The sequence below is a fragment of the Candoia aspera genome, chromosome 2 (assembly GCF_035149785.1).
Source record: "Candoia aspera isolate rCanAsp1 chromosome 2, rCanAsp1.hap2, whole genome shotgun sequence".
Classification (NCBI taxonomy): domain Eukaryota; kingdom Metazoa; phylum Chordata; class Lepidosauria; order Squamata; family Boidae; genus Candoia; species Candoia aspera.
The window spans coordinates 212,097,542-212,117,802 of NC_086154.1; the positions used below are offsets into that span (position 1 = coordinate 212,097,542).

At 38.2% G+C, this 20,261-nt stretch overlaps 1 protein-coding gene across 1 annotated transcript in view; it reads right to left on the reverse strand.

Moving 5' to 3' along the window:
* SRFBP1 (serum response factor binding protein 1) overlaps nucleotides 1–19,989 on the reverse strand; it is a 51,588-nt gene extending 31,599 nt beyond the window's left edge. The window contains exons 1-2 of the mRNA XM_063295303.1: nucleotides 19,873–19,989; nucleotides 799–887 (exon numbers count right to left, since the gene is read on the reverse strand). Coding sequence (XP_063151373.1) covers nucleotides 799–887; nucleotides 19,873–19,902 — 119 coding nt within the window. The 5' untranslated portion in view covers nucleotides 19,903–19,989. The remainder of the gene's footprint in view (nucleotides 1–798; nucleotides 888–19,872) is intronic.
* Between the last annotated feature and the right edge of the window lie 272 nt (nucleotides 19,990–20,261).

Here is a 20,261-nt window from a genome sequence, read left to right on the forward strand (position 1 = left end):
TTACACTACCCTAGGGGTTCTCAAGGAGAAAGGGAGAAAGATACCATTTTTAAAAACTTGATCACGCTGGTGCAGGTAAAGCAGGAACACAAACTTTTGCTCTGCTCTTGGCTCCTCATTTTGCCTTTGTAAACCCACAAATGTAAAGACTGAGAAACTGTTATATAGATTTAAATGGATATATTATTTCTAACACCAATTAAATAATCAGTTCTATTAATGGGGACCCACACTTTCAGTTATTATTTTAAGTGTCTGTGGTACCACAATATTTGAGAATTGCTACACTTAACCCAAAATAAATGTAATTATAGGAAAACCCAGCCACTTAGGAAGGAGCAAAATATGTCTATCAAACTATCAGAAAATACGAATGCAGGTACTATAGTTTAAATTTAAAAAGCATGTAAAACATGAGAACATGTTAGCTTTGAATCCATCATAATCACTGATGGTGAGCAGGAGGGGGCCCCTATCCAGGGGGGAAAATGCATGCGTAGTACTGAGGAATTAAGCAGCCATTCAAAGAGACACAGAACAGACCCGCCTTGAATTTTGGGGTTTATCTGTCTGGGTTTTCCCATGCTTCTTCAGTTTGTTAGGATTTTCTGTCTTATGTAGCAGTAATAAACACTAGAGACCTATTCCTTGTCTCAGCGTGGTTCCTGACTGTTAGGACAGAATCAGCCCTCCTCCACCACTACAGCAGCTTACCTGGTCAGAAATCAGACACAATTATGTTTGGCCTATTTGTTCTACACAAAAACCATAGATTAAAAAAAAAAGACTTAAACTTACTTTTTCCCCTTCAATTTAGTAATATGCCTAGTTAGTTTCCGAATTGTTAGAACTCTGATTTTCTTCACTTCTTTTCTCATCTTGACAACCTATGGGTTGGAGGGAAGAGGTGTATTATCAATATACTTTGTACTAAATACTAGTTTACTATTCCCTAACTTATCAAAATGTTCAGTTAATATTCTTATTGAAGTCAAAAAGCTTCCCAAAATAGTCAGCCAATTAAGGAACAGGTAGTCCTCAGTTAACTATGATAACTGGGACCAGAACTTCTGTCACTAAGTGATACGGTCATAAAGTGCAATGTTGCATGACTGCATCACTTAGCAACAGCAATCCCGTTAGTCCCTGTTGCCAGTTAACCAAATCCCACCAGTTAAAAGCACACCCAATATCTGAACAGCTACAAAAAATGCAAAGTATTCTTAGGCTGACATTTTAAAACTCTTAGACCAAACATAGACAATAGGCAAAGACAGCTTATTTGTATTACTTTATTCATTTATGCACCAAATACCTGCATTTCTTCTAAGCCTTTTACAGAACAAGACCTCCTTCAGTTAATCATGCAAATAATTTAGAATGATGCTAATGAAGATTTTTATTTACTCACTCTTCACCGTAAATGTCATTTTGCGGTGAAATAGCCAATTTTGCCTGACAACCAAGAATATATTCATTTTACATGCATATTTTAGGCAGAAAATCAAAGCCTGTGTTCAACCAACACATTTGGCCATAATATTGCTTGTTTGGTTTTGGCTTAGTGTAATGCAGGAGCCTCTACAGTTTGTAAATCTATAGTGGTTTTATGGTTTTACGTTATATGTAATATGGTTTTACATTATATGTAAATTAAGCTATTAGGGTTTGTTCAGCAAACCATGGTGAAAGCAAACCATGGCTGACACAATGTGTGAATGCTGCCAGTTACAATAATTTGCCTATCTGTAACTATGATGCTGATTTGCCATTTAGGGAATCACACATGGAAGCTCTACTAGTAACTTATATTGCTGAGATGTTCGATGGGAAGTCATATATGAGCATGGAATACCCACCCACTTGGCATGAGCATGGAATGCCCACTAATACAGGCACATGAACAAGAGAGGTGGGCGGGTTGTATGAATCACATACAACCACTCAAAGAATCAATTACAGGTAAGAAACTTGTTCTTCAGTATGATCTCTGTATATCACACATGAGGATGAATTGTAATTGTAATCTTATAAGATGGATGGTGAGGTACTCTAGTTAGGACAGCAAAGAAGATAGTACAGCTTTACTAAACATAGCATTTGCCTGAGCTCACAAATTCAAGCAATAATGCTTCAGAAATGTGAGCAGTGGAGACCAGCCCAATACAGAAGCAGAAAATCTGGTGGAAAAGGCTCCAAAGACAGAGAAAGTGGTAACAGAAAAATCCCAGAGACAAGTTGGAGCAGGGCAGTGCTCCAGCTGGTAACACAATACAACACATTAATTCAAACTGAAAAATTCTGAAGACAGATTGGATGTTCCTTCTTTGGACCATCAAAAAAGAGGAACTGTTGAGAGGAGAAATAAAACAGCTCTTTCCTATCTATATTTGCATGCTCGTCTCATTCAGGCACTGAAGGAGTGCTCCAGGTACAAAGATGGAAAAATGACAAATGTACACAGTAGCAAAGGTTAATTATAGTGAAAATCAAAATTCATCTTTGGGAGAAAGATAGATTCAAGACATAAAACTATTGTTTCTGGATAAACCTGAAGATATATCAGATCCATCCTGAAGGAACCCATTTCAGTAGCTTTATGTGTTGGAGTTATCACCTTCAGAAAGGCTACCTCAAGACAGTATATTTCTATCCATGATAGCCAAAAGTTTGAAGGATGTCCTCATAGTGGATATAAGAAAAAATGAATTGTCATCAGCAAGGGAATGCCTAGCTGATATCTGTAAACATACTTTTAGAAAAGAGGTGAAATATTTTAATTTGAAGATGAGTCTAAAGAGCCAGTCACCTTAATCTGTCTTCCACAAAGCATCTGTAACAAAGGATATAAGTTCTATTCCTACATGACTACTTAGTAAATCTCTAAACGAAGGATTAAATATCTGATTCCCACCCACCCACCCCCAAAAAGTAGGCAAGGTAGTCACTTCCTAAAATGATGATCTGGAGGATATGGGCAAGCCAGTAAGGCTCAATGCCAAACATCTGTGAAATGCCACTCTAAAAATAAGAATTCTCAGCCATGCTCCCAGAGAAAATTCACAATTATACAACCATTGCAGCAACTGAAAAAGGCATTAAGTTGAGAGAAGGACTATAGTTCAGGTACCAGCATGGAAATGCTGTATTTCAGGGGCATGAGTTGCATTCCTTATGCTGATCAGTTTCAAAAAGGTGAGTTAAACACAGGGCAATGGCACCTCAAGTAAAATTTGATTTTAAAAAGGAAGTAAAACTTAAAAAAAAAAACTCAAGAAGTTAACTGCCAGGTAAAAAGGTTTACATCTTCAAACCAATGAGCCATAAATAAGAAATCTGTCCAAGATGAATATTTCACATTAACCAATACTCTTCTTAATGCCATATAAACAGGAAGCAGTTTTTTTTAGAAATCCTCTTACAGACTGCACAGTTAAATAAATTACCCCTGCAATAATAAATACTTGTCTATAAATATTATTCCTGATAATGTTTAAGGAAATATGCTCAAACACATATAACTTCAATAAATAATCATGTAAAAAGGAAAAAAAAATATTTTATTTAGAAGCTTACATAGCTATTTTAGGTATGGATATGAAAAAAGAGTTTATTTATAAAAAGTACCTAAATTAAATTTGGGGTTCTCGTTACAGGTTTTTGGTCAGGCTTTAAAAGCTTTCCGTCAAGTATTCAGGTCAACAAGGCTCATCTCCTACCAAGTTTTCTATCATATTTTGCCCACACATCCATGTTTCTCATCACAAATAAAACAACCTGGTACTTCATTTTTTTTTTTTTTTTTTTGGCCAAGCTTCACCAAAAGTCTCCTGACATTGGATTTTGGCATGTAACCAGCTGTTAAACAAGTACAGCTCTTATCATCACAGAATGTCCATGGCATGAACAACTGTACCAAGGGAATTTCTGCCTAGCATGTAGCTATTTAAAGACTCAAAGTCACAGGGAAGAAACTTTTAAAACCCTACATCCAGAGGAAAAAAGTACATCAACTATATTGCATAGGAGTTTCAGCTGATGTGGATGAAAAGTTTACAAGCTATAATAAGTAAAAATGACAACAACCTGGCATATACAAAAACCTACAATTTAAAGAATAACAGCAGATCATTATGCACTAAAACATATATATTTAACTTCCTATCCAATATTTACTTTTTTCTAGAATGCTGTGTGGAGGAAGAGTATATTTTAGGAACTAATTCAACCAACAGCAAATTCTAACTGCTGGTCACAAACAGAAGAAATGCCATCCTAGAGGAATCCAAAGGACTATTTAGTCCAATACTCCTTTCCCACTTTGATCAAGCAGGATATTGAGGCAACAACACTCTCTTGGCCATGTTCTACACCACCTAATATTCACAGGCATTCTGTCATGAGTAAGGATGGCGAGCAGGGGGCTCCCATCCAGACTGTTAAGCGCATGCGTAGCACTGAGGAATTGGTCAGCCATTCAAAGAGACACAGATCGGGACCGCCTTAACCTTTGGGGTTTGTATGTCTGGGTTTTCCCACGCTTCTTCAGTTTGTTAGGATTCCTGTTATGTACTAGCAATAAACATTAGAGACCAGTTCCTTGTCTCAGCGTGTTTCCTGGCTGTTAGGACACATTCTGTCTCTAATTACAAAGAGAAGAGAACCACCACTAGCAAGGTGGATGGATTCAATTACAGCAACAATGGGTGCATAACTGGAAGACCTGAAGGACCAGATTAGAGACAGATCATCCTGGAGAAAACCTATCTGTATGGTTGCTAACAGCTGACATTGACTTGATGACATATCATCAATCCATCATATTGTCACTGTGACATAGCCATTAATCACCTTTTACTCTCAATTTTTCAAATTCTGTTTTCTAATTCACTTTGGTGATTCTCACATACTACACATAGCCATTAATTTTGTGATGTTATGTCTGTTCTCCATTATAACTTGTATAAATGCCTCTTATAAAATAATTTAAAGTTAAAAGTTTTCTTATTCAGCCAAATAAGAATTTTTTTTATCTTCTAGAAAACTTAAAAGATTCGGTTTCTTGAGAATCAAATATACTTTCCAGTTTCCTTTCGCACACATACAAGCATTTACAGTAATAATTATACTCAGAGCAACCATACTACATTTTTTAAAATAAAAAGTGCCTAGTACACTCAACTTAATCCAACAACCTGCAAGAAATTTAAGACAAGCTTTAAAGGGAGGACAGCAGAATGTTAAGAGGATATATTAAAAAACTGAGTCACATCCAAATTTTATACATTGTAAAGACCTTGTAAGGGGTGGCAAATATTGGAAAGAAATATTGCATTAGAATAAAATGTTATGCTTGGCTGCATTAGGGGCTTGTTTTTAAGTTGACAGAGAGAAGACGTCCAGTTTAAGCTAACCCACAGCCAAAAATGAAAGAATACTCTTTGGAAAGTTTGACCAAATGGGGACAAAGATCTTAATAAAGGTATAAATAGAGTAAAGCCACTATGGAGTAAAAGTAAGTGTTATCAAGTTATGCCATCTTTCCCATATCAGAGTTTCTGTCTTGAATACCCAACTAAGATCCCCCAAATCCAAGAGAATTTCACAGTAATATTAATCTAAAAGCTATACAACAGAGCTGAATTAGTTGGAGGATCATGCTATAAAACAAAGGTAGCCTTAAGTTCGATCCTAAGCATATGCATTTGGAAGTCAATACATGCCAATCCTACTGCAATCAAAAGAATAAATGGACAGGAAGTAACCCTTTCAAAATCCCTATCTGCTGATATTTTGCTTATGGCCATCCAAGTGCTGTTTGTCCAAATTCCATTTCCAAGATCACTCGTCAACGTTTTGCAACATCATGCACAAAAATTTAACACATGGCAGCACCCATATATTATTAGCTGCCTGCAGTTAAAAAGCCAACACATTTTTGAAGAATTTACCCTGCATCCAAAGATAACATGAATTGCATAAAGTGAGGTAAAGTAGCATGAATTATTGTGGTCCAAATGATACAATTCTGTTGTTCACACATAATGTAGGTTGCTTTATTTAAACTTTTATTCCCCTGATAAATCAAAATTTTAGGCTGCTCTACTCATACTGACTCTGGGTGGAGTACATGTTAAAAACACATCCAATGCAATAAAAATAAAGAAAGGTGATAACCTGGGGATTAATACACCTAGCACATTAAAATTCCCACAAAAGGATTTCCTAACCCTGGGAAAAGAGCCAAGTCTTCAGGGCCTGTTCAAAGAATGACAGGGTTGGGGCAATTCAAAATTTCATGGGGATGCTATTCCAGATGGCAGGCACCATGATGGGGAAGTCCTGCTGTCTAGCTCCCATCAAAGGACGCTCTTTTAAATATGGGACTTGGAGCATGCCTACCCTATCAGATCTTACTGGACAGGGACCGAAACAATGGGAGAAAAGCAGTCCTTCAGAGATCCAAACCTTATGTCATGAAGGGTTTTGTGTGTCACAACCAGCACTTTGATTTGTGTCCAGAAGCTTACTGATAACTAATGCATCTTATGTAGTAGAATGAATGTTACACGGGCATACTGAGGTGTGTCCATAACTGCCCATTCCACCACATTTTGGGCCAACTGCAATTTCCAAGTGATCTTTAAGCACGGCCCCATAAAGAGCACATTGCTATGGGAGCTAAGGCATGAATGACTGTGAAAAGGGATTCCTGGTCTAGGAAAGGGTGGAATTCATGTACCAGACATGTCTGGGCAATGGATCACTTAGCCTCTTCAAGCAGGTGCTGTGAATCCAGGAGGACCCCCAAATTGCATACCAGTTCTGTCTGGGGAAACGATATCCCATTCAAAACTAAAGATGAAAAATCCACAGCTAAAAACAGAGTCGCTCATTTTGTCAGGGTTGAGTTTAAGCCTGTTCCTCCTCACCCAGATCTCAACAACTTTCAGGCATGGGACAAGAGTTCAACAGCATTATTTGGTCACCCTGGGATTGAGATGTGCAACTAGGTATAACCAGCATATTGATGATTTCTGAATCCACATTGATGATATCCCATGACAGTTTTGTGTAGATGGGTGATAGTGCTGAGTCCTATAGCATCCCTCAGGGGCCTCAGGCTAGACACCACCACCACCCATATCTATACTAAGTGGAACTGGCTATGGTGAAAGGAGAACTACCATAATATCTTGCCTCCCACTCCTAGTCCACATAGTTAGTCCAGGAGGATACACAAGCAGTGGTATTGAAGGCTGCTGAGAGATCAAGAAAAATGATTTCAAGCTCTGTGAAATTGTTTTGTAGTGCGTTTTATATTGAAATTTTATTATATATTTATTGTTTTATATTGTAAACTGCCCAGAGTCCCTCCGCTCGGAGATGGGCAGTGACAAATCTGATAAATAAATAAACAAACAGGATACCTACATTACCATCACCACTGCAGCTCCACAAGTCATCAACAAGAGTGATCCATACTACCTCCATACAATGTCCCCATCTGAAACCTGAATGAAAACGTTCCAGATAATCTGCTTTCCCCACGGACCTCAGAAGCTGCAAACTGACTACCTTCTTAACAGTTAGGTTTATACACAGTTTTCTTAATCATAACTTTTAAAAAAATGAATCAATTACAACCTCAATTTATATAGTACATTTCATTTCATTGTTCTTTTGTAAAACATTTATCTTCTGGATCAGACTAGTTACAGATCTTGTATTTTTAGGTCATTTCATGCATTAAAGAGCAGTTTTTAATGTTTTACTTTTGTTTAACATAACTGAGTTCATATATATTTTCCTAGATATGAGAAATATTGCAGTTGTTGTTGAAACACCTTCTTTCATTGGTGAAAATCTGTAAAAGTGAAAGATGCTTCTCCTACCACAAGGAATTGGGAATCTTCAACAACCCAAGGCTGAAATTCTCTCATGGTTAATTTTCCAAGGGCTGCTTTTTAGCAATAAAAAATCCTCTATTTCTGCTTTCCTGGAGTCACTTTATAGTAACTGAAGGAATACTGGTGTGGGCATTGCCCTGCCTTGAGAAGTCCTGGCTTTATTCCTGCCTTCTAAAACACCAAAAGGGAGGGTGCCATTTGGATTTCCAGTGGGGCAGCTCTTCTGGAGGATAAGGTCCACCACAGAAAAACACCGACTTCTGGCTCCTCCTCTGAATTTCTTGTAGGGGAATTCTCAGAAAACCATGTGCAAACCAGATGTGCAAACCAGATGTACACACTGTATTTGAAGCAGACAATCTTGAAGGTACTTGGGCACTAACTCATACAGCATCAAAAACAGGACTTTGAATTGTACCCAGAAGTCTATTGGTAGCTGAGACAGAATTTACAGCACTGGTGTAATGTGAAAGTAGTGTCTCTAACTGCAGGCTATTGCTTTTTGCACCAACTGCAGTTTTCTAGTAGTTTTCAAAGACAGTATCATATAAAGCACATTGAATTAAACCACAGGAGAACAGGCAGGTGAGGCATTGTAACCAGAACAGGTTGCAACTGGTGCACCAGCCATAGCCAAGGCAGACTCTTCTAGCCTCAGTTTCTACCTATCTACCTACCTAGCAGTAGCCATGAGTCTAGGATAGGGGTCCCTAAAATGTTCAGCTTATCAACCTCTTCATGAAGTTTCAGATTGTTCATTGACCCCCACACATTTATTATATGAAAATAACTTAATAAATACTACTTTAAAGAATAGTACTACCAATAACAACAACACAGACCCGTTGGATAGTTCCATAAACCCTTTGGGGTCAATACTGACCACTTCTGGGAATCCCACATCACAGACCTACTCCTTCAGTGAAATGTTATCCCATCCACTGGAGCAGAGAATCAGATAATTTCTGGGCAAACAGTAACTCAATCTGGCTAAGATTTAAATTCAGTTAGTTTCTTCCAACCTAGACCCTGACAAGCCTCCAAGGACTGGATGAAGACATCCACTGCGTTACCAGCCTGGACAGGGGTGGAGATGTTTATCTGGATCAACAACATATGAATAGTACCTCGCCCCAAATTGATGAATGTCCTATCCCAGTGGCTTAATGTAAATGGTTTGATTGATTGATGTATGGCATACAATGATTGTATGGCATACAGTGCCAGGGAGTCTACAATGTTTTTACACACAGTAGATGTTCTGGCGCCGATAGTTGCTAGTTCTTTGTTGCACCGGTGAGCCACAAGAGAGTGAGCTAGCTTCGCACCAGCTGGCCAGCAGCGTTCCTAGGGAAGTCAGCTCATCCGGGGCTTTTTCTCCACCAATCCTCCGCTGTTCGCATCCAGGCAGATCCAGCCATGTAAATGTTAAAAAGGGAAGGAGGGAGCCCTCTGGTATCCCACAACAGAGGAACTATTGAGCTGAACTCTTCAACCCCCACCAGAACAGAACTACTTACTAAAGAATGACCACTGCAAGACTGTGCTCTATAACTAGCCCCCACAGGTCATCCAAAAGGATACCATGTTCAATGGTATCAAATACTATTAAGATCTGAAAAGACTATAAAGGACCTATCCTGGAGCTGGAGTAAACCATCTTATTTGGGTCCATCCAACCTCTGGAGGTTTAGTGCGATGACAAACTTTAAAACGACTCATGAAGTAATTGGACCACAACAGAACTCCACTTTCAGTTCTCATGCCAACTGCTCTGAGGTTAAGACCAAGTTCAATGTGTGACCATCAATGTGAGCTAAATCTGAGATTACTTAGGATAAACCCATGGTTGCCATGGAGGCCATGAACTCCAGGCCTTTCCCAAAACTCCATCCTAGGACATGGAGACTGAAGTACACTAGCACCAATAGCTGAGAAGACCACAAAACCACCCTTTTGAGAATTCTAGGAGCCTGGAAAGGGATACTACTATGAACCTAACTTTTGCCTGCCCTACACAAGATCATGAGTGCACAAAAGTTTTGGGGCTGAGAACCATAGAAGGAGCTTGTGGAATTTTTCCTGACAGTGTGTGGATGAGACAAAGAAGAAAGAAGTTACGGAGGGGCTGCATGAACACAAAAATTCTTGGAGAGCTAAAGGTTATGCATCCATGTATTAGATATGTATATGGGATAAGGACACACTTAGAATCTCCTTTTTCCTCCTCAGGCAAGCCAATTGCATGCGATAATTCCTAACTACAGTTCTAGCTTGCCGTGAGACTCCACTCTCTCCTTCATTCTATCAATGGAAGCAGATTCACATCTGACAGACAATTCTTAAACCCAGCTACCAAACTTCCTCCTTTCCGATTATATCCTTACATTCAATTTGAGAAAAACAGAACAGGTAACCAATCAAATGATGCACTGCTACTAGTTAAGACAAAGGCATTAACTCCAACCTTCACTGATTTGGAGATATATAAATTAAACAAGGTACTGGAGTTCATATTCAAGCTAGCTGAAATAATGATAGAAGAGAGATCTGCAAAAAGCTGTTACATAAAGGACCTGTTTAGAACTCCATTTATGCCTTTTTCAGACCTTCCATTCAATTTTTGAGTACTTTCAATTCTCATTAACTGTTTTTGTTTGATATCACAACAGAGGCTAAGAAGTGCAGTCCTGCAATGTGTTCATAGAAGAAACAAAATTTTCTGGCTGCCAATGCTATTTTCTTGGTTGATTCTATGCTACATAAGGAAAAAATCATTTTAATTAGTGTTTATGTGAGACTGTTTGCCAGATGTATAGTTTTAAAATTTATATTGAGAGAAGCAGAAAATTAAAGGTGGGGAAATATCCATTCCTTCCTCATAAAACCTTGCCCGCTGATCAAATACATGCCACCCTGGCAGTTATATATTTACCCGTCTTCCCAACTGATATGACAAATTCATAAAAATATGAAGCTTGTGCTGGTGCAATTGGAACAGGAAGTCATTGAAAAAATGAAATATTGCATATTGTCTATGTCATGAGTAAGGATGGCGAGCAGGGGGCTCCCACCCAGACTGTCAAGCGCATGCGTAGCACTGAGGAACTGTTTAGCCATTCAAAGAGACACAGATCGGGACCGCCTTAACCTTTGGGGTTTATATGGCTGGGTTTTTCCCACACTTCCTCAGTTTGTTAGGATTCTTGTTAAGTACTAGTAATAAATATTAGAGACCAAGTCATTGTCTCAGTGTGTTTCCTGGAAGTCAGGACATCAATCCTAACAAACTCCTACTCCCATCGAAAGAGGGAGGAACAAGCAATTAAGCAGACAACATATCTTATCAAGACTCTGGAGGGGAGGGGTCTGAAATGGAATATCAATCTGGAGGGGAGGGTGATGTCATGAGTAAGGATGGCGAGCAGGGGGCTTCCACCCAGACTGTCAAGCGCATGCGTAGCACTGAGGAACTGTTCAGCCATTCAAAGAGACACAGATCGGGACCGCCTTAACCTTTGGGGTTTATATGGCTGGGTTTTTCCCACGCTTCCTCAGTTTGTTAGGATTCTTGTTAAGTACTAGTAATAAATATTAGAGACCAAGTCATTGTCTCAGTGTGTTTCCTGGAAGTCAGGACAGTCTAGCTATAAATATAACTGCAAAAATGAATGTTCTATTTATCATCTTTCCAATATTCACCCCCCCAAAATATGTCCAATTTAAACTTTAGGCAATGTTGCATGTAGTAACAATCATACAATTTAAAAAAGAGAGGAATTGATATGCACTTTGATATCTGAAAACTCTTATTCCAACATACACATTAGAATTGGCTAAATGTCTATATAAGTAAAGATGCCTTTTGACTTGACTTTGACACCTAATGACTACTTTCCTCAGCAACAGTATAGAAGATGTTTGCAATTTCCTTCTTCTCCCCACCCCCACCCACCCTGACTTGCATTCTTTTATTCAAGTACTAACCAGGGCTGACCCTGCTTAAGTTCCAGAGTCAAACAGCTGTTGCCATATACTGAACTAAATGCCTACGCACTGGAATAAAGTCAAGTTAAGTGGAAGATTACATGAATACCAATAGTATTGTTTACATCTAGGAAAAGATTCAGGGTTGAAATATAAAAGTTTATTTATTCCAATTAGAAAACCATGAATTAAAATAAGTTTTGAACACTAAACTAATTATTAGTCCAAAGACCAAACTTAAAGTAGATCAGGACAATCTTTTGGTGGCCAAGAGCCAGCGTAATGGGGGGCAGGGGGAGGGTTATAGGGGAAGGAATAATTACACACAGGAGTTCGGGATCAATTACCCAGAATTAGAGGGATATCTGCACTGACAGATCTGAGCAATCACTATAGGTCAACTGTGCCAGATGCCTTTTATATTCATACTTCAGACACCTGTAGATGTCTGAAGTATGAATTTCAGACACCAGTATAGAATAAGCATCATTTTCATCACAGCTATGCTAAAACTGTTTTAAATATAGCCTACAAGCAAGTTCCCATGACTTAGCTTGCATATTTTTATTCTGCACCAGCCAAGTAAGAAGCCACATGTTTTATTTTTGTCAACTTCTAGCTAGCCTACGTGGCCCAGCCACACACATTTTATACAAACTATTCAAGCAGAAGAGTTGAAGGGGGATAATACTCTGCGACACATACAAACATTTAATAATTTCAGCATATTGCAAATATACCTATTGTGCTTTATTTTTAACTGTCATAAGCTGCTGAAAGCAAATATGCCTGAAAGGCCGATCACAATTTGACTTTAAATGTCCCGACGCTGATGATGTGGCAATCTAAACTTGAAGAAGAGCTGCTGGAAAGGTTCTCAGGAAAAAATGCTGTTTGCCTGAATTCCATCTCATATTCTGAGCTTGGAAATTTTATGATCTTTTTAAGAAAGGTTGCTTACAACATTGACCTTATTTCACAGACAATGAAAAAAAAATTAAGCATTGTTCAGTTCATTATAGGAAATTCTTACTAATGAACTTACATTCATAATTATAAACTTACTACTCGTATTACTGAAGAATCAAAAAAAGACTGAGACATAAGAATGGTTCCTTTCCACTATTTTACACTTTTAAGCTATATATGAGAGCCAGTGTGAAGTAATGATTAGGAGTGGAGAGAATCAAGTTCTAGTTCTCTCTCCAACACAGAAACCATCTGGATGACTTTGGGCCAATCACTCTCTCTCTGCCCTGGACTGGAAGTTGAAAAACATCTACCTACCAGTCTGCATTAAACTAGCATGATAGATTGCACCTTCTTAATATGAGGTGGCCTTCATCCTACATTGGATTGATTCGGGATGATGATATGGGGGGGGAGATTCTATAGCCATTAGAAAGTGGAGAAAGCTACATAAAACATGACAAAATGGTGTAAGTTATTGCTTCTCTTAATCTTCAAAAAATTACTCCTACCAGCTTCTGTGCTATATTCTCTCAATAATCAGGATAAGTTCAAACCACAACATTCAAGATACTGTCTATCTGACCTTCCATTACCTCCCTAAGGCTGAGGAACTTAGGTGGTTGTGTGAGCGGACTCTGGAGCATACAGTGGATCCTTACAGATTCCAAGGCCACCACTCACAGCTTATTTGCATACGATGGAGCACACCAACCAATATTTAGGATTACTGTATCAAACACACTACGGCTGCAAGTTTATATTCACTTTACTAACAATAACACTGATTGATTTCTACAGGATTACACTGCAATCTGTCAAAGTGTTTGTTGTTTATTTGTTCAGTTGCTTCCAACTTTTCGTGACTTCATGGACCAGCCCATGCCAGAGCTTCCTGTCAGTCATCGCCACCCCAGCTCCCCCAAGATCGAGTCTGTCACCTCTAGAATATCATCCATCCACCTTGCCCTTGGTCGGCCCCTCTTCCTTTTGCCTTCCACTCTCCCTAACATCAGCACCTTCTCCAGGGTGTCCTGTCTTCTCATTATGTGGCCAAAGTACTTCAGTTTTGCCTTTAATATCATTCCCTCAAGTGAGCAGTCTGGCTTTATCTCCTGGTGTATGGACTGGTTTGATCTTCTTGCAGTTACCTGGGGAAGGTAACGACAACCCACCCCAGTATTCTTGCCGTGAAAACTAAATGTATCAGTACAGCCAGAGATATGTCGGTATACCATTGGAAGATGAGACTCCCAGGTCGGAAGATGGTCAAAATGCTACTGGGGAGAAACAGAGGATAAGTTCAACTAGCTGTCAAAGTGTAGCAGTTTGCTAATCCCATCAAAAAGAGGGAGGAGAGAAAGAAGGCTGTTTATTTATAATTCTACATACCATTTGGCTTTTCAGTTCTAGAATCTTTTAAAGTTGTGAACGAATGTCAACCTGAGCGTGGAAATGGGGAAGAAATGAGTGAGCCATTAAGGGGTGGGGGGAGACTTTCAGAAAAGATAACTTGGTTCTGAGAGAGAGGAAAGTGTGAAGAAAGAAACTCAAAATAACCCTGTCTTGATTCTCTTTGGCATAAGATGGGGCAGAGAGAAACTCTGACAGAGAATCTTTCAAGATTCTGTTATTCTAACCCTAATACAATAAAGAACATTCCTGAAATCCCTGCCTGGCCTGTTTCTTGACCTTGTCTACCCTGAACGAATGACATAAATACAAAGAACTAAGTTATTGGCTAAGCAACATTCCAATTTTTAAAAAGTTTCTTCTGCCAGACCTAGAGCCAGGAAAAGAGGACAACATAACTATAGAGAGACAACAAATCAGTAGCAATCAGCAAGAACTGAAAAGCAATAGCCATAAATTATGGAAAATATCTGTAGTTTTGAGGGTCTTTGCTTAAATCTTCTATTTATTTCAATTATTAAAAATGTAATTATACAAATAAACCATGTAGACCAAGAATAAGCAACATCTATACTATAAAACCCTTTTCATAACATCACCAAAAATTGGAAGAAAACAAAACAGATGCACTTAATTTCATCCCTCTATTGATTAGTAAAGTTGATTTCTCGTGTACATACGCTATAGGCATAAAAACAAGAGCAATAGCAAGGAATAAGATGTCCTTACAAATAAATTTAACCACGGAGGTTCACAGCTGCCTAGCCTCAAACCAAAGAGTGTGTTCATCTTGCAAGATAAAAGGAGGAATTATGAGCTTTGGTTAGAGAACCTGGGTGCTCAGGTTTGTATTTTTTTTTAACTTCAAGCCATATAAGATCCTTTAAACTGTCCTTTTGCAGTTGCAACTGACCTTAGGAGCTGCAACAGAACTCTAAAAATACACACCTCAGAATATTTGGTCTATGCTTTAATTATTTGCTCTATCCTTTTCTTCTGTAGACTTTTGATTTTCTCTTGGGAACAGGAAAATAGACTCTGAAAATACTCTGACATCACATGAATATAATTTAGACCCGTTTTTAAAAATATATTTAACAAGTTATAACAGTAAGAGGCTGCTTCTGAATAAAGATCCTGTCATTAGACTCGGTGAGGAAGTGGTGGTGTACCAAAGAGAGGAACAAAAAAATGAGATCTTATTGGGGCTTGGATATAACAAAAAGTAAAGACAAATAACATGAGCTATGAAGTTTCAGAGTTCAGTTCATACTGAAGCTGGTGAGGTAAGAATCAGGACTCCTCAAACTGCAACCTGCTGTTCTATAACCACTGAGTAAGTCCACTCCAATCTTATGGCTGGAGAAAGAACAGCAAAGAGTCTGTTAACTTGAAAAAGCTGGGAGAAAAAGACTTGAGATTTAAACCCTAGAACTGGCCTATATAAAAACATGAGTTCTGCAGCAGGCTGTTTGTTTATATGACTTCTTTCTTATCTTCAGTGTAGCAAATTATCTAGGAATATAAAGTCCTTAAGGTTTCTGCTGTTAGCTAATTACTGAATGAAGAGTTGTTAAGGACTATAATAAATTGAAGGGAAATCTCCATATAAGCTGAAACTCTTGGAGGAAAGGTGAGATATCAAATAATCAGACTGAAATCTGACACAAAAGTCTCTACTTGTACAACACAAAATGTATCTAGTTTTGTAAACTATTCAGATGCAATACTATACATGTAAAATGCTTTATATGGAACATTATGAAATTTATACTAGTTTCAAAAAATTTTTAAAAGTACTTTGGCCTTCAACCAATCTCTTAAACATAGCTTTTTAATTCTATTTTTTGGTTCCAGAAGAAGAAAATCATACTTATTATTTATATGTTTATAAGTTATATAGACATTTTTATGAAATTATAAGGCAAGTTAAACTCAGAGATTTTATGGGATTTTTTGCCAGAAGTTCCTGACTTGTTCAAATATACAACTTACAAAGGCTAGAAAATGATTTACTAAGTCAATTTTAAAAATTTGGCTTCTGTCATTCTAAACATTTTTGTAATGTGACCCGGGACTTCTGAAGACTTTGGGTATAACCCCCAAAGATCTCCAGAAATTGTTACCACAGAGTAATTTTTAACATGACAGGAAGAAAAAAACTGAAATAGTTGAAGAGTAATCATTATGAAGTAGATATAATCTTCACTATATATAAATGAAATCAAATAAAAATTTAGACTTTGTCCTAGTCCTACCCACTACTTTTTTGGAAGGGGGTTTCCTGCATGCAGTTCAAAATCCAAGCCCAGCCCTAGTCCAAAGAAAGTTATACACCCCTGATAGAGTTTTAGTCTAACTTAACAATAAATATCAATGTGTTGTTGATATGAAAAAATTACATGTAATAAAAGGATCCATAGGAGAAACAAAGCTGAAATATTCATTCCATTCCTATAAATATCTCAAGAATATATTTAAGGTCTTGTTATCTTCTTCATTTATAGTAAAGAAGGATGAAGTTCTTTTATTTCAAACAGATCTATAAATTCAATGGAGTAAAAATATTTACTTATTTTTATATATATTTACCTATATATGTAAAAAAAACCCACTTATGTTAAAATAGGTTCCATAATTTTGCCGAGAACCCTATTCAAATTGATACATTTATATTAATCAATTTGAAAATTAAAATTATTTGTAAGAAATCTTGTACAAGTAGTGACAGAAAGGGAGAAATCCATTACTTATTTTGTGCTGCCACCTAGCAACATTTTCAAGAAATATTTGCACAAATTCATACATAGTAGACTTCTTGATATTTGTTCATTTACATCCACTCATTTCAATCTTACATAGGGATACTCAAAAGAAGACCCTGTTTAAGTAAAAAAAAATATTTACTTCAGGGTTACACTGATTTTAACTTTAAAACTGAAGCAAGCAACCCCCCCACCAAGCCCTGTGTGTAAAGTTCATAATTGAATTTAATGAGAAAATCATTAAATTCATTATTGAGAACATATGTGTACAGACAATAATCTAGCCAAGAAAATGGCAAGGAGGTTTGAGTAACCCTATCCTTATTTGCAAATACTTCAAAGCTCATTGTTATTGCTTTCATTTTGCAGCCAAATAATTTTCCCACACTTCCAAATTTACTCATGGTAAAATAATAAGAGATAGGGTGAGGAATGAATGTCTGCTGAATGAAAATGTCTCAATACAAAAGTGAATGACCAATACAAAAGTAGTACATTGAGGTGGTTTGTGAAGATAGTGAGAATGAATGAGGAACCAACTGGAAAACAAATACAAGCTTCCCTTGCCTTATGTGAATTGACTTTATGTGAGTAATAATTTTCCTTTTCATTTTGGATAAAGAATTCACTATATGCCAAAAAAAAAACCCACCCAACCCTTTAAAGCTATAAGTGCCAGCTTAGTAAATCACCAAAGGTCTGGAAACATGTCAAGACTATTTCCTGTCAGCTAGTTTCTGCCCTCACTCACACATTTACCATCATATTCTGCATCCTGTCTCCAACTTACTTGCATACCTGCAATAGCCATTACTGTTATTATGGGTTCAAAATGGTCATCAGCATCTTGTCCAACTTCCTTATCCAAAATGAAAAAGAAAAGAACCCAATGGTTAAGGCCCCAGGCTAGAAACTGGGAGTCTGTGAGTTCTAGTCCCACCTTAGGCATGAAAGCCGGCTGGGTGACCTTGGGCCAGTGACTCTTTCTCAGATCAACTCACCTCACAGGGTTGTTGTTGTGGGGAAAATAGGAGGAGGAAGTAGTATTAAGTATGTTCTCCACCTTGAGTTATTTATAAAAATAATAAAGTTGGGATAAAACATCTAAAAAGAGAGAGAGAGAGACTCATAAGCATGCTGGTCTTTGAGGTGCTTTAAGATTGACATGATAACTGAGGTTGCTGGGAGTTGTAATTCAGTAATATTTTAAGGGCTGCAGGTTCCATACTCCTGGCTTAAGGTATGATAGTTCCTGGTTATGGATAGTCTCCCTTAAAGATTAAAATTAGCATTATAAAAGAGATAAAAATTATACAGCCAAGAATTAGTTGCTTCATAAGTCAATATTTAATAGACTAATAAGAGTAGTTCAACCTATATTAATAATAAATATTATTTTTATTATTATTTATAAAAATAATAAAGGTGGGATAAAAATTAAATAAACAAACAAATAAATAAAAACATATCTGCATGTGGACATTGTGTGAATACAAACATGTAAATTTAGAATTATTTGTATATCATACACTGCTTTTATTCCTTTCTATTGAGGCAATTTAAAGACCGTCAAATGTATTATGGCAAAACAAGCTCCCCACTAGGAAAGACTCCTACAGTATGTTTATATTAAATGATAGGAACTGAAATTCAAGACATCGGGACTATAGTGGTTAAGATGTTGGACCAGACTCCTAGGTTCAAATCCAAATTCTATCACAAAATTCACTGGATGTTTTGGGAACAGTCTCTCTAAGCGCATCCTGCTTCACAGTAAATTGTTGATAGGAGAATAAAATAAGGGGAGGCTCCCCCCCAATGCAAGTCATCTTTCTCAAAGAAAAAGGCTGGACACCAATGCAAAATATAAAACAAAATACAGTAAAAACACCTGTTTTAAGCTTTTGTGATCTGGAATCTAATAACATGGACTCCAACATACAAAAGAGCCAGTGGTTAAGGCACCAGGCTAGAAACCAGGAATCTGTGAGTTCTAGTCCCATCTTAGGCATGAAAGCTGGCTGAGTGACCTTGGGCCAGTCACTCTCCCTCAGCCCAACTCACCTCACAGGGTTGTTGTTGTGGGGAAAATAGGAGGAGAAAGTAGTATTAGATATGTTCCCCGCCTTGAGTTATTTATAAAAACAATAAAGTTGGGATAAAACATCTTAAAAAGAGAGACTCACAAGCATGCTGGTCTTTGAGGTGCTTTAAGATTCTGCTTTTTTGAGACAACTCTCTGAAAATTATTATATAAATGTAGAATGCATATCATCACCCACATGTGGCCACCTGCACATTACAGTTATCATTTACTTTAGTACTGGCTACGGCAGTAACCTCCAGTTTTTTTCTTCTTCGTTATCTCAAATGGCCATTCCGGGGTAAACGTTGCTAATGGAGTCATCAAAAGCAAGGTCAGAATCCAGTTCCAGTCACAGAAAGTTGATGATGGTACAGGGACCAGCAGGAGTCAGCATCGTCACTAACCCTATCTGAAAACGCTGGGAGGGCTACGCTTAGGAGCTTCCGCATCCCCTTTTATCCACTGCCACCCTCTAAGAACGCGCTCTCCTCCCCGACGCTTTCCAGCTAAATAGGACTTCTCCATCACCCCAAGCCAGCGTGCCCATTAGTGTTAGGGATGACGGAGGACCTCTGCCACATTTGGGGGGCACACAAAGGAGAGAAGCCACCCACAGCCTAGCGACCCACCGAGAAGCACACGCCTTTACCCTCCCCACGTTTCCTACGCGAACTCGAAGTGCCACCCTAACACAGGAGGCTGCCTCTCAGCAATGAGGCAACGGCCACAGACAGAAGCTCACCTCATTGTTGAGGTTCAAAACCTGCGCCATCACAGCCCCTCGAGGCTCCTCACCACCAAGAAAGCGCTGAGCTCTCCCAGGGGCGTCTTCTTACTTCCCCACGCTTCCTCCCAGCATCTCAAACGAAACAGCGCGCGTGCGCCGCTCTCCCCCATTCGGCTTCCGGGTGACGCTCTAGCTTTCTCTTTATGGTTACAAGGAAAGTAATGCGACTGTATTACGAGGACCACTTCGAAAGATTGAACGGAGGGCGTATCAGAAATAATATTTCCATGAGAAATCACGATTTAAGGTAGTGGGTATTGGAATCAAACCATGATTAGCTGAACCACGATTTACTCAACTTAGGTGTCTGAGATCACACCAGCCCAGCCCATTTTAGTGTGTTA